This window comes from Rhea pennata, chromosome 3 (assembly GCF_028389875.1).
Source record: "Rhea pennata isolate bPtePen1 chromosome 3, bPtePen1.pri, whole genome shotgun sequence".
In the NCBI taxonomy this organism is placed as follows: domain Eukaryota; kingdom Metazoa; phylum Chordata; class Aves; order Rheiformes; family Rheidae; genus Rhea; species Rhea pennata.
The window spans coordinates 53933809-53946510 of NC_084665.1; the positions used below are offsets into that span (position 1 = coordinate 53933809).

The 12702-nt window shown below is 39.5% G+C and overlaps 1 protein-coding gene across 1 annotated transcript in view; it reads left to right on the forward strand.

The window, feature by feature from the left end:
* Positions 1-10418: 10418 nt before the first annotated feature.
* PLG (plasminogen) overlaps positions 10419-12702 on the forward strand; it is a 107713-nt gene continuing 105429 nt past the window's right edge. Inside the window, 3 exon segments of the mRNA XM_062573052.1 lie at positions 10419-10424; positions 11176-11295; positions 11825-11844. Coding sequence (XP_062429036.1) covers positions 10419-10424; positions 11176-11295; positions 11825-11844 — 146 coding nt within the window.

Here is a 12702-nt window from a genome sequence, read left to right on the forward strand (position 1 = left end):
GTCAAATCTTTGTCACAGTGTTATCTCCAAAGCTATAACAGGAAGTACACGAAGTAGTAAAAATCAGTCCTTTCAGCCCTCTATCTGGGAGAGTTCCTCATTCCAAAATGCAGGGTTTGAAAGCTGGCATCTGGAGTGATGCAAATAGGTTTTCTTTTCTACCACCTGTGCCTTCTGACATCTAAATGTATTTTAGATGCAAATTTAGATACTTCTGCAAGGAAAAGTAAGACTACTATGTTAAAAATGTGTTGTTGTTCTGTACTGGCAGATTCAGAGCTATAGAAACTCCCTAAAGCTCCTCCAATCCAAATCCAAGATATAAGCACTTTAATTAACTGTCCAGAATCAGAGCTTAGCTAACTGACTCGGAGAAGGAACTAGCCTTTACACACCCTAATCTGGCCTACACAACTGCTGGTCACAGCTGCAACTCCTTAGAGCACCAGCTGTTCCCTATGTGCTAGCTGAGAAGAGCAGGGTATACACAGGTATATCCTTTCTTTGTATTGGCCAGTACGAAAAACAAAAAAAAACAAAACAAAAAAAAAACCCAAACAACAAAACCCCCAAAGCAAAGAAAAGTCCATGAAAAGAGAATATATACTATGCTAACCAAAACAGGGAGCTCTTGTGAGAGAGTGTGTTTCTCTAAATAAAATAGAGCAATATTGCAGCGCACTAACCTGTATGCAAGCCTGTACTTGAACCATTGCCTTGAAGATACCATGATGGAAATTTTTCCATGTCTCCTATTGATTTTCAAGTAAATTATTCAGCCTATAATCACTCTATGTTCTTTTTTTTAAAAACTTGTATCACCTTGTCATTGTGATGCAAAATCACACGTTGTGTTATTTGAGCTCTACATTCCTTATCTTAAGGTAGTTATTAGAAGTTAAGAAATTATATCTTAACTTATAAGAATATAAGTTACATACGCTTCAGTTGGACATGTTTGTCAAATATACTGGCATATGCAGCCCTGGTAATGAATCTAAAGATTAGAAGTTTTAAAACTATGCCAAAGGTGTTTTGAATGACAAGATACTTTGCCAAATGTAGCCAGCTATGTGATAAGATGTGTTGATAGCATCTGCATGTCAGGTTTCCCTCACATTATTCAACAGAGGTTAATTTAACTTTACATTAAATACGTATGTGAAGGACGTGGAAAAACATCTGACATTCGTCTATCTAAAGTTCTTCAGGAATTAGCTGCTGTTGTCCTGGGTTGCATGGGAGATTTGATCATACAATCCCTCCATTTTTCACCATGTGCATTATCAGTGCAAGAAGAGTTAGGATACAATGCTGAGTAATTTATCCAATTAGTGTCAGAAATCACAAATTCTGTGTAAGAGGTTATCAAAAATATGCAGGGTAGATGATGCATGTAACAATGCAGTATGATCTGCCACAGCGAGAGTTACTCTGCATTAGTTCCTCCAAAGATTGCCTGTCACCTGAGAAGCAGCACTTTCTATGTACCTTGTATACCTTCCCCATGGGACAGAAAGCTGTCTCAACACTAAAAAACTGAAAAAGCAAACAGGCCTAAGCCCTCTAGAAGCAAAAGGGTTATACTGCCTTTCTATAGATTCTAGCTTTACTAAGGTAAATCCTTTTACAGATTCTAAGTGTAAATCCTAACTGTAGTTAACATTCACAACATGTGCCTGGGAACCACCCTTCCAAGACTACCCACATAATTGATAGTAATAACTTTTCAGTTGACTTCTTTATTCCTTTGCAGAAATCATTCAGCTCTTTCTTAGCCCTGTCTGATGCTGCCCCAAGTTTTCTTTTCCAGAGATGATCAAGATCAGCTGAGAGAGAGAGAGAGTGACTTCTCAGATGCAAGGCTGAGCAGGAGTTTCCAAAATGGCCAGCACAAATATGTGTTAGAGAGCTAACTGAGATCATTTTAATGAGAGACTTAAGCCTGGTCGAGAGCACTGCAGAAGCAGATGCAGTACTCTAGAAATAATTTTGTGGGTTTTTTGCAAAATATATAGCTATCTTTTTTTGATATTTGTATTCTCTGTACCTATGTCAGTTTATAAATGAAAAACAACAAAAAAAAAATCCTTTTATTAATGGTAACAGTAATAATGCTACTCACTTGCCTCGTGAAATGCTTTAGAGTGAAATGCAAAACCCACAAGCTCTTCCAGAGGATTTAAAAAATGGTATTATAATAACACACAGTCTGCTTGCCAGTCCAGCTTCCAGCCCTGTACGAAGCAGGAAAAGTCACAGTAGACGTAAGCATGGAAAAAAATATGTAAAAGATCCTTGCTAGTATTACAGTTGTGCATATGTAGGGACAAGGATGACAGTTAGTCAAATGCCCTGAACACTCAATTTCTCCATTGAGAGAAAGTGCGCTCACAGTTTTTTTTCTCTACAAAGACGCCTCTTAGCTTGAATTCTTTCCTATGGTGCTGAATGCCAACTTGTGCTGGAAAGAACAGGAAGGGATTTAAAAGGACATGAAACTAAAAGGGCTTCTTCTGAATAGATGGGCATTTATAACAAAAGAAAATTTGCATTGTGTAGAGAAGCAGAGCTGCTTACATCATTACAGTATTCATGCAAGATAAATATATTTTTATTAAATTTTATTAAATTAAATTTTTATTATTCCTTCACTTATAATGCCCTTCTCACATCTTAGTGACTCCTACCTGTGAAAGTAAATGGATAATAGAATAGCAAGAGGAGGCCCTCTTAAAAGCTATCATTTGGCTTTTTTTCTGCACTAAGACCTTATGACATGCAGAGGCCAACTGAAAATATAGAAGACTTTTTTGCAGTTCTTGATGTTAGGCAAGTGTTTGCAGTGTTTATTTTTATTAACTGTCTGTTAGACTCCTGATTCCCTGCCTCACTTTTCTTTACTCTTTAGCCCTGTGGAGAAATGTCCTGAGGGAGAATCTGTACAAGCAGCACGTACAAAACGAAAGGCTATCCTTGCCTATACGTGAAACAGATAAGCTTATTGGTTCAGTTATTCCACTGAACTTCCTCTGCTGGTTGGAGCTGTCAGACAGGCTCCAAGAACCGAAGCTCTAGACTCAGGCCAAGAGAAGTTACACCTTTTCCCATTTCTGTCTAAACTTATTCCATGGCAAGGCCAAACCATTTCCTCAGATTGTATTTTGAGCCAAATGAAAGCAAGGTTTGCTGTATGTTTGCTGAATACACCCCTGGGAATGATTTACTGCTTGGCTCCTTTACACTTAGCAGTCCTTTTGGGTAGAGCACGCCAGCCAGGGCACTCCAGCCAACTTGACGCCCTCCTGGGTGGCTCGGCCTGGCATTCACAGGACATGATGGGGCAGAAGCTCAGGGACTGGCAGCATCAGGGAAACCAAGCAGAGAGGATTTACAGAATGGAGACTACTCCTTCCCACACTAGTCTACAGGCAGAGACAAGACTGAACAGAGGTGACTCAGTGAGGTGACTCAGACGTGACCTGTGACTCCTTCTCTGAGGGAGCTCACCTCTATAGTTTGTTCTGACCAGAGTTACTACAGATAACCAGCTGAGTAAAATAGCCACTGTGGGCAAGTACATGGTATTGATGGGAGCAGAGCTATGGGGTTTGGGTTGGATTGCAGAGACTTCACCTCCCTTGCCCTTTGATGATTTGAAGGGGGTTACTCATGCCCCAGGAGCTTGATGGCAGAAACCACCCTGCTATCTTTTAGAGGGTGCTTCTGGCACCAAGTTGTCCTGGTTAAACCATACATGCAGCCTGACCCAAGCCCTCATATTTTATATTTGTGGAAATGAGAAGTGCTCACAGATAGTTTTGGTGCCACTGCTATGCAGCAAGAGATATGGGAACTAGCACACAGGAAGAGTAATAACATCTCTATCCAACAGCAGGTGGCTTCATCCATATATCCCGTTAGTCACATAGCCAAGAACTGCAGGCATGGACTTTAGTCATATCTGTTTCTAGAACAAGCCACACCATTTGGTCACTTCTGTTGCTGTAGCGACTTCAATCTGCTTTGTGAAGGAAAGTCAGGTGAACTATTATGATGAGCTGGATTAAAAGATTATCATCCCTACTGTTTGCTGCTGAAGCACAGCTCTAGTGCTTTTACTATTCATCTGGTCTGTTCTGTAAAATGATTTGGATGAGAAAACAAGCCAAACTGGTAATAGCAGGATATGGCGGTGGTGTATAGTATCAAAAGATATACGTTATAAAAAGATTGGTGTGGTAGTTTGGGCTCAGGGACAGCTAAAGCAGTTTATCTGAATGTGATATAAATCAGGTTATAGACAACTGTTTTCTTTGGAAACAGCAGCAACACTGAAATTTTCAGATGATCCAGTTTGATTGCTTATTCTGACCTGTGGGATGACAAATATTGTGCCCAAATACCAAGGGACAAAAAAGAGAAGAGCAAAACTGTAGTCTGACTTTCCCTAAGAAATAAGTCCTCACCTATTCTAGCTTAAAACACCTCCTAATAGCTTCCAGTAAGAATAGGTCTTGAGGCTCACCAATAGCTTACATAACCATAACATTTAGCGTGTAAGCAATACTTTTCATTTTTAAAGCTGTTAACAAGCAGAAACGGACCACCAGCAAAATGAGGAAGCAGACAGGCGTGTGTTGTCACCCTCGTTTTACTCACAGGGAACTCGAGCACTGCTTTACCATTAGTGGGTCATACACTTGATTGTGTTCAGGATTTGGGGTGCCATTCCCCAGCCTGTGGCTGCTGTCTCACACAGGCGTCCAGTTCTGGGATGCCTGCAGAGGGCAGCAGCTCCTTTCTTCCTCCTCTTCTCTGCAGAGACATTCCCCCTTCTCCTTCCACCTGAGGTGGAAAGGGAGGTGGCATGGAGGCTCCTGGCCTGCTCAATGGTATGGCGCTAAACCCTGGGTCCCAATCTTAGCTGGAAGATCTCATAGGAATGCTAATCATGATGAAAGTGATGATTAATGAGATAAACTGTTTTAAACATGACGTCTTGTACAATAAAAGAAGAGCTATCAAAATAACTGATTGAAAAACCCAGGAAAGACTGAAATCTAAAGAAAGCAAAACACAAAAATTTGATGAAAGCTTCTCTACTTTCTCTAAATATAATGGCTTCTTCCAGGATTGAGATGTGTTGAATGTCTGCTGGGTTCCACTGGCTTGGATGGAATGGCAAAGAGTAAGAAAAACACTGCAGAAGTAACAGAAACAGAATCAAGTATAACCAAATTCATTCACCTTGGAAAACAACTCAACACTGAGATACTGCGAACAACACTGTGCCTACCGTCTATTATAACACTCCGCATGACTGTTATCCTACTCCTTTTTCACAGTCATTACAGTATTTTTCTCGGTAGAAAACTGTGAAACATCAGGTATCAGAGGGAAAAAATGCAGAGTAGCAAAGTAACAAAACCTGTGTATGTATATATGATAGAATTGTGATGTGGAGTTACTCATATTTTTTGGATAACATGACCTAGACTTGTTAGGGCTACCTTACAAGTCAGCCCAAGAACATCTAGAATTGCATATTGAAATATTTTTTCTCTCCTAATAACCCAAATTTAAAATGGAAACTATGTGTCTAATTTTCCATTTACTTGCCTAAAAATAATGTAATTTCCTTTTGTATTCCCTACACTCATTTTCCTCCAAGATTCTGTAACTCTATTTTAAGACAAACACACCAAATAATAAAAGGCTTGACTGGAAATCTACTGAGGCCATTAGAAATAGTTCCTTGGTGCTAGCATGAGGTCTTTGGTCTTTTGATAAGCAGAAACTATCTGTAGTCAGGCTATTCTGATTAGTCTCTTAGTTGGTTTCCTTAACTGTGCTTGGAAGAGTTAGGTTATGTGACAAAAGACTCATCCCCACCAAAGGAGCACAGAGGTGCAAAGGCAGGTGGGGAATCTCAGGAAGCCAGTCAGAGGAAAGGAGTCCCTGCCCAGGCTCCTCCTGGGGCTGTTCAGGAGAGCCATCAGTCCCACAGGCTGGATGGGAAACCCAGTGGGATGCATCAGTGGGAGAGGGTGTCCCAGGACACCTTTCAGACTGAGGGAGGTTACTGCCTAGAGGGTCGGGGACTCATGATGGAATGCAGTGGAAGAGCATCTTGGGATTGTACAAGACTTATTTTGTGATGTTTAGAGGAGGAAGCACAGGCAGGTAGAGGGAGGGATCAGGGTGCTTTGGGAGGAACAAGCATAGGAAAACAGCAGGAAAAAGGGTCAGTCATATGTAAATAGATGAGTGGTCTGTATGCTTGTTTGGCCAAGCCCTGCACCTAGTCAGTGCAGTCTGGCCTGCCTTTTCATTAAACTCCATTTTTCACTATTCTTTGTACATATACATATATGGAGGTCTACATGCAAACAACTGCAGTTGGAGCAAATATCAAGCTGGACAAGCCAGAGAGTAGGATAGAAGGCTTCACAGCCAGAAGTTGAAGCAGCCGTAAACCTGGGCCAGATACAGAAGAGGCAAGGAGGGTCAGTGTGTTGGCTGCTGGAGGGACTAAAAGATCCAGGCCAACTGCTGGGGAGATGGGGAGATCCGAGGTCCAAATGAGAGACCCATTTGTATGTGTGTGTCTGTGTGTGTATGTGTGAGGCAACTGGAGACAAGCAGATCCAAGGGCCAGCTACTGGACAGACTGTCTAAGTTACTAGAGGGATCCACTCAGTGTGTGTGCACACATACACGCTAGTGCATGCATGTATGTGGGTGCATGTGTAGGTTGGAGTTCCTGCAACTAGATGGGGCTGTGGGCCTTGGGGGCTCCTTGCCCACATGCCAGCAGCAGGGAGATCTGGGGATCAAAGGATCAGCTACTGGGTGGAATGAGTGTCTAGAACTAGCTATTGGGGGATCCACACTGTGCCTATATATATACGTATCTATACACACATATATATGTATATGTGTATATATACATGCATATGGGTTATATATATAAACATATTTATATACATACACATACATATATAGATCAGTCAGAGAGGAAAGCAGGATGAGGCCAACGGTGTTGTTTATGTTCGCACAAGTGCTGTATTTACTGTCTGTGTTGATCTGTGTGGCCAGCTAAGTATATATACACATACATATATTTGTGTGTAATTATTTTTGTGTATGCATGCCTATTGAGAATACCTAGTCTCATTACTGGCTGGATCTGGGAACATGGAGCTGCAGCAGCCTCACCTCTATCAGGCTACCAAATTTGGCAATGCCTAACAAAAAGCATATATATATATGTGTTCAAAGTCAGTAAAACAAAGTTGAATAATATTTTTCTACTGATAGACTGTTTTGAATCTTTCTCTATTATATGCCTAATTGTATGCTTCATGTTTTTAATTTGCTATTATTATTGGGATCTTTATAGAGTCAGATTTTTGCAGACAGTTTTAAGAATTGATAAAATTATTTTAAGACCCTCAAATACATGTCATTTAATAAAAAACCTTTCCTTCCTAAAATGTGTTTGCATATTAAGTAAAATTCTAATGCACTTTTTCTGTTTAGTGGGAACTTGGTTTACGTACTGGCATCTTTTGGTTCAAACTTGCATGAAAGCTTGATTTTGGCCTGATTTTTTCATAGTACTTCATAGTATTTTCATAGCATTGTTTCTCATTACTCCTTTGTTGTGCATATCTGTATGTATCAGGTTGCTTTGGGGTTGTTTCTCTTTCCTTTTTTTCTAATTACTTACTCTTTTTCCATTCTAATTATTTACAGTTTTTCCATTTTGTGTTTCATTTCTGCTTCTCTTTCTCTACTGTCTTAATAGAGTAGGAATCAAGCAATACTTGTATTAGGGTCAAACATTTGCACCCTCCAGATGAGGATGAATTTAAGGCAAAGCTGTTCTGAGTATTTCTCATTTTAGTAATCCATTATTTTCCTAGGAAGTGAGTGTCAGGAATTTAGTTATATGGTTCCCAAACTGCAAGATACTGCAAGTCCTTGAATTTTCTTGACTTCACTTTTGTTGCTATTGTCATTCAATTTATTGTCGAAAGCTGGTTTTGATTAGCAAGATTAATTCTATGGGATTGGTCCAGCTCTGGAAATAATGGCTACAGTTCTCTGCAGCATTTCTGGGACTTTGCAAATGAAAATAGGTGTATTTGAAAGTCACTCTCAGGTCTTCTTGTTTAAATTCTCCATGGCACATCTCTCTTCTCTTTCCATCAACACTGACATTTCAGTCTTGAATCATTTTTACTTTTCCTCTCTGATCCTTCCCATTATTTCTAGAAGGGAGAAAGAAGCAGAGGAAAAAGAGCAGGACCCGGAATCAAGTTTACATATACATTAGCTAGTGGAATGGTCAAGGAAATAGCAAATAGTTGTAAATTAACTCAGTTAATAAGCAAATACCTTCTACCTATGTGCAACAGTGTTGTTACTGGCATCTTTATTGTTTTGGAACAATAGCTTGAGATATATCTACATCTATAGAACAATCTTATGTTCTTACACCTTTCTTCCAAGTAAAATGTCATAAGCAGCACTTTTCTAGTCAAGCTCAGAATAGCATTTTTTTAGCTTTTTTTTAGAAAATTTGTACAGAAATGCAGTAAGATCAAAGGATGGATAGGATCAGCAAAAATTCAGTTTCTATGCTTTCCATGCCTACTTTATCCTCCATCCTTCTGACTGTTCTGAAGACCAAATGAAATTCAGTGGCAAAAAAATGTTTCTGTATTGTCTTCTGCCAAAATTGGAATATGATTTCAGATCACATCTATACTTACACTTTATGACTTTTTGCTGCCCAAGGACAGAAATCTGACTCCCGTTTTTGTTATATAATGCTCAGTTAATTGCAACTACAGTATAATATTTTATAAATTGTAGGCAGAACAATTAGAAAGTACATAGAAGGTATGTGTGCTTTATTTTCAATTTTTCTTTTATCTCCAGGAAATGAAAACAATTTGTAGAGAAGAAAGAGATTTTCTTTGCTATTACACATTCTTGATTCTTCAGCGATCCGCGACAGATACACTGAGCATGATGCTGAAGTGCTGTAAATAAAAAAGGGTATGACTATTGAAATTAAAGAGTATCAATAGAAGTTAGCTGTATCTGTGCTAATGCAACCTTAAACAGAGAGATCTCCTTTTTCTTTGAAAGAAGATGATCTTCCTTCTTCTAGACTTCACATGCTGCCTGCTGTGGTAAAGACATGAACATGTCTGTGTGTGTGTGCTTCCACTGGAAAAAAAGTCTAGCTCAAGACATCTGGAAATACAGATAAACTGAATTTGTCCCCCTCAGAGATGAGGATAAAATGAATTGCTGTGTATAAGTAAACTTAGTCTTTCAATGGCAATGATTCTTTGAAATACCATGATACCCAAACAATAGCTCTAGTTCCTGGTAGCAATGGTTTATTGACTGTGTTGACCACCTGTCCTGCCTCTTGCCACAGCTGAGCACAGGTGCCTGGCCATTCTGGAGCTGTGTAGTCCGGTAAGCTGGGGAAAAAGGAGGAGAGAGAGAGGCAGAAATCGTGGTCATGGCTCGCTTGCTTACAGGTGGTCTTGGGGCCCAGAGCTCCCTGGGGAACATGTTATCTTGGGAAAATTACTCTGGGACTGGCCATGGCTAAATGAGTTTCTCTTCTCTCTCTTGTTCAAGGCTATGACTCTGTTATACCTGTTGTCCAAAGTAGTTGCCTATTCTGTGGCTAAAAGTACTTTTTTACTGACCTTGTATAGCAAAAGGTTATTAGCAAGCTCACTTGATGAAAACCCTAGTGGAAGTCACAGCATTTGGAAAGTTTTGAAGTCCCTGAGACTCAGCTGTGGGTTCAGTGGATAAAGAATTAACATTGGAACTTTTGATGATAAACCCTGCCAAAATTTGGAAAGACAGACTTGTTATCTGGGAACAACAGGTGAAACTGCTGGCTGACAAAATATAGGTAGTACAGAACCATCTGCCTCTCATAGCCAAGAACAAATCTGTCCATCTCAGTTTTGGAGAATGGGTGATTTGTACCTTTCTTTCTGGATTTACTTGCATTTCTCTCAGCACACAAAAGACTGCAGCTCACAAAAGCTGTGTTGGACTCCCCAGGATAACTTATTTAAATAAAGTTTTTTAAAAAGCTATACAACAATGTAGTACTTCAGGCACTGGAATTCATAAAGCTCTCCTACTCTTGCTTCTAGGATGTCTGCTGGAGAAATGTATCTCAGAAGCATGAGGGGAGGAGGCAAATGCAACATTTAACCAATAATGATGAATGGTTAGATGGGTCATTGAAGCTCTTGGCTTTTACCTATTAAAGATTCAGTTGAGGTTAATTATGGAGTCACAGCTCACAATAATGTCTCAACAGTATGAAAGACACCAGCGCTAGAATGAGGTGCTGAGGCCTCATGAAGGTACCTAGAGGAAACATCTGAGAGAGCAACAGTGAGGAGAGAGACTGAAAGGCTGAAGGAGACCTGGATCTTTCAGCTTCATAGAAAGGAGGTTCTTCTGTTAAAGAAATGTGAAGTTGGACCACGGCTGATGTCAGTTAGCACCATTCTGCTCATACATATGAGCACAGCCTCATAAAATCTGAAGTGATAGGAGTAATTTAAAAATGCTTACTACATTTATATCAGTCAGTTTTCAGGTATTTTTGCAGATCGACTGTTTAAATTCCAACCTCGCTACTCAACAAAAAAAAAAAAAAAAAAAAAAAAAAGAAAGAAAAAAGAATTCTTTATCGGTATTGTACTAGCAGTTTTAATAACAGCATATATATTCTTAATAACAGCAGCATGCACTGTGCTTTTCTTTAAGAAAATACATGATGGATGATAATGACCAAGAGTTCTCAGTGAACTAACTCAAGATTTACAAGTGTGCATGAGTTTAGACTGAGATGCCGTGCTTTGAGTAGCAGATATTTTCTTGAGAAAGTACAATCTTTTTGTTAAGCAATACACAATAATGGTCAGTAAAAGTGTAAAAAGTTGTAATACTGTGAATTGAGAATTTTCATAGAATCATAGAATCGGTAAGGTTGGAAGGGACCTCTGGAGATAATCTGAACCAGTTTTGAGATTGTATGGCAAATAGGCCAGGTATTATTCAGTTTCTTTCCTTGACACACATACATTGTATAATCTGCTCATCTGCCAGTACCATATTGCTAAGGATGAAAGTCTAACTTCATTGAAGTCTGGGATAACTCCGCTTGACTAGAGTAGAGCCTTGATGATCTCACTGGTGTACATATTGAGTGAAATTCAGTAATCAGTAGTTTCTTTGCCCTTTTAGCATTTTTATTTTATTTGTGCAGAGAAAAATCCTAACAAGTTAATGATATGACAATAATAACTAAATAATAAAAAGAATGAAGTGATCAGTGACAAACTTAAAATATCAAAATAGAAACTTTTCTGACAACATGGATATATAAGTAAAAATGGAAGGTGTGGAAGTTTTGTCAATGTGTGTATGACTACCGCTAACACGCATGCTGTATTATTTGGACTTCCTGGGTAAGAAGTTTGTGTAACAACACTCCTTAGCTGTGGCAATCATCATAACTCATAGCCCGCACCACAGTCCTACGAAGTTCATCACGAAAACCATCACAGATATGCACAGGCCTTATTAAATAACAAAATGCTTTAGGAGAACCCATAGGTGGCTGGAGGTCTTTCTAGGCATTTTGAGTGACTCCTGCCTAGAGTGTGAAATCCCTCTGCACTGCTGTAGAAAACTCTGCCTCAGAGCCTCTTCCTTTTCCAGGAAAGGGAAGTTACTTCACTTTTTGTTCTCTCAGCTAAGTTCTTTCACCAGGTTGTCAGTATTCATCCCCTCATATCTTCATGGGGTGGGAGAAGTGCTAGGCTGCTTAGGAATGACAGAGAAGAAAGGCCAGTAAAATAAAAAGCCTACAGAAGAGTCTATGGTCGTGTGTAAAAGATTGCATTGTGGCAGAAGAGACTGCTTGACTACTGTGTCGAAAGAGATGTTGTGTGGTCACAGTCGCCTGACCACAAGCATATGTGGAACTTGATGACAGATCAATTATTTATGGTAATCTTTCATCAGCAAACAACAGTAAATGGCCCAAATTTTCTCTCTTTTCCCTGTCTTCCTATTAATGATGAGCATGTCCACACGGAAAGAGCACTTGCTCAGCACATTCTTGAGAACAGATGGAAGTGAAGTAAGCTCTTTCTCAATGAGGCTGTGTACACTGTAGGTGGATTTATCTGATCAAATGCAGAGATCTACAGTGTAGATGTCTACTGCTAGGTTCATTGCACTAAATTCCTTTTGTAATCAGTGACAGAAATGACAGTTCCTAGGATGTGACTCGTCCTGCAGTAGACATATATATTTAGTCAGATGAACTGTTTCCAAAGCACCTATCTGTCCATTGATTGGAAAGGCAATCTGAGGGGTGAATAATTAGTCACAGGCTAGTTAGACATCAGCATTTACCTTGTATCTTATCTTCATCTTAAGTTAGCTAATTTAAATTCAATTTTTTTTCATTTTAAATTCATTCTTTTCCTGTAGGAACTGTAAGGTTTTCCTATATCTTCTGCAAAAATGGTGCTGCCATTTGACCTGCTTCTATGCTGGGGTACTGAGTTTCAGTGTAAACTTCCCTTTTGGGAAGTCCCTGATGGACTATACACTCCTCCTCCA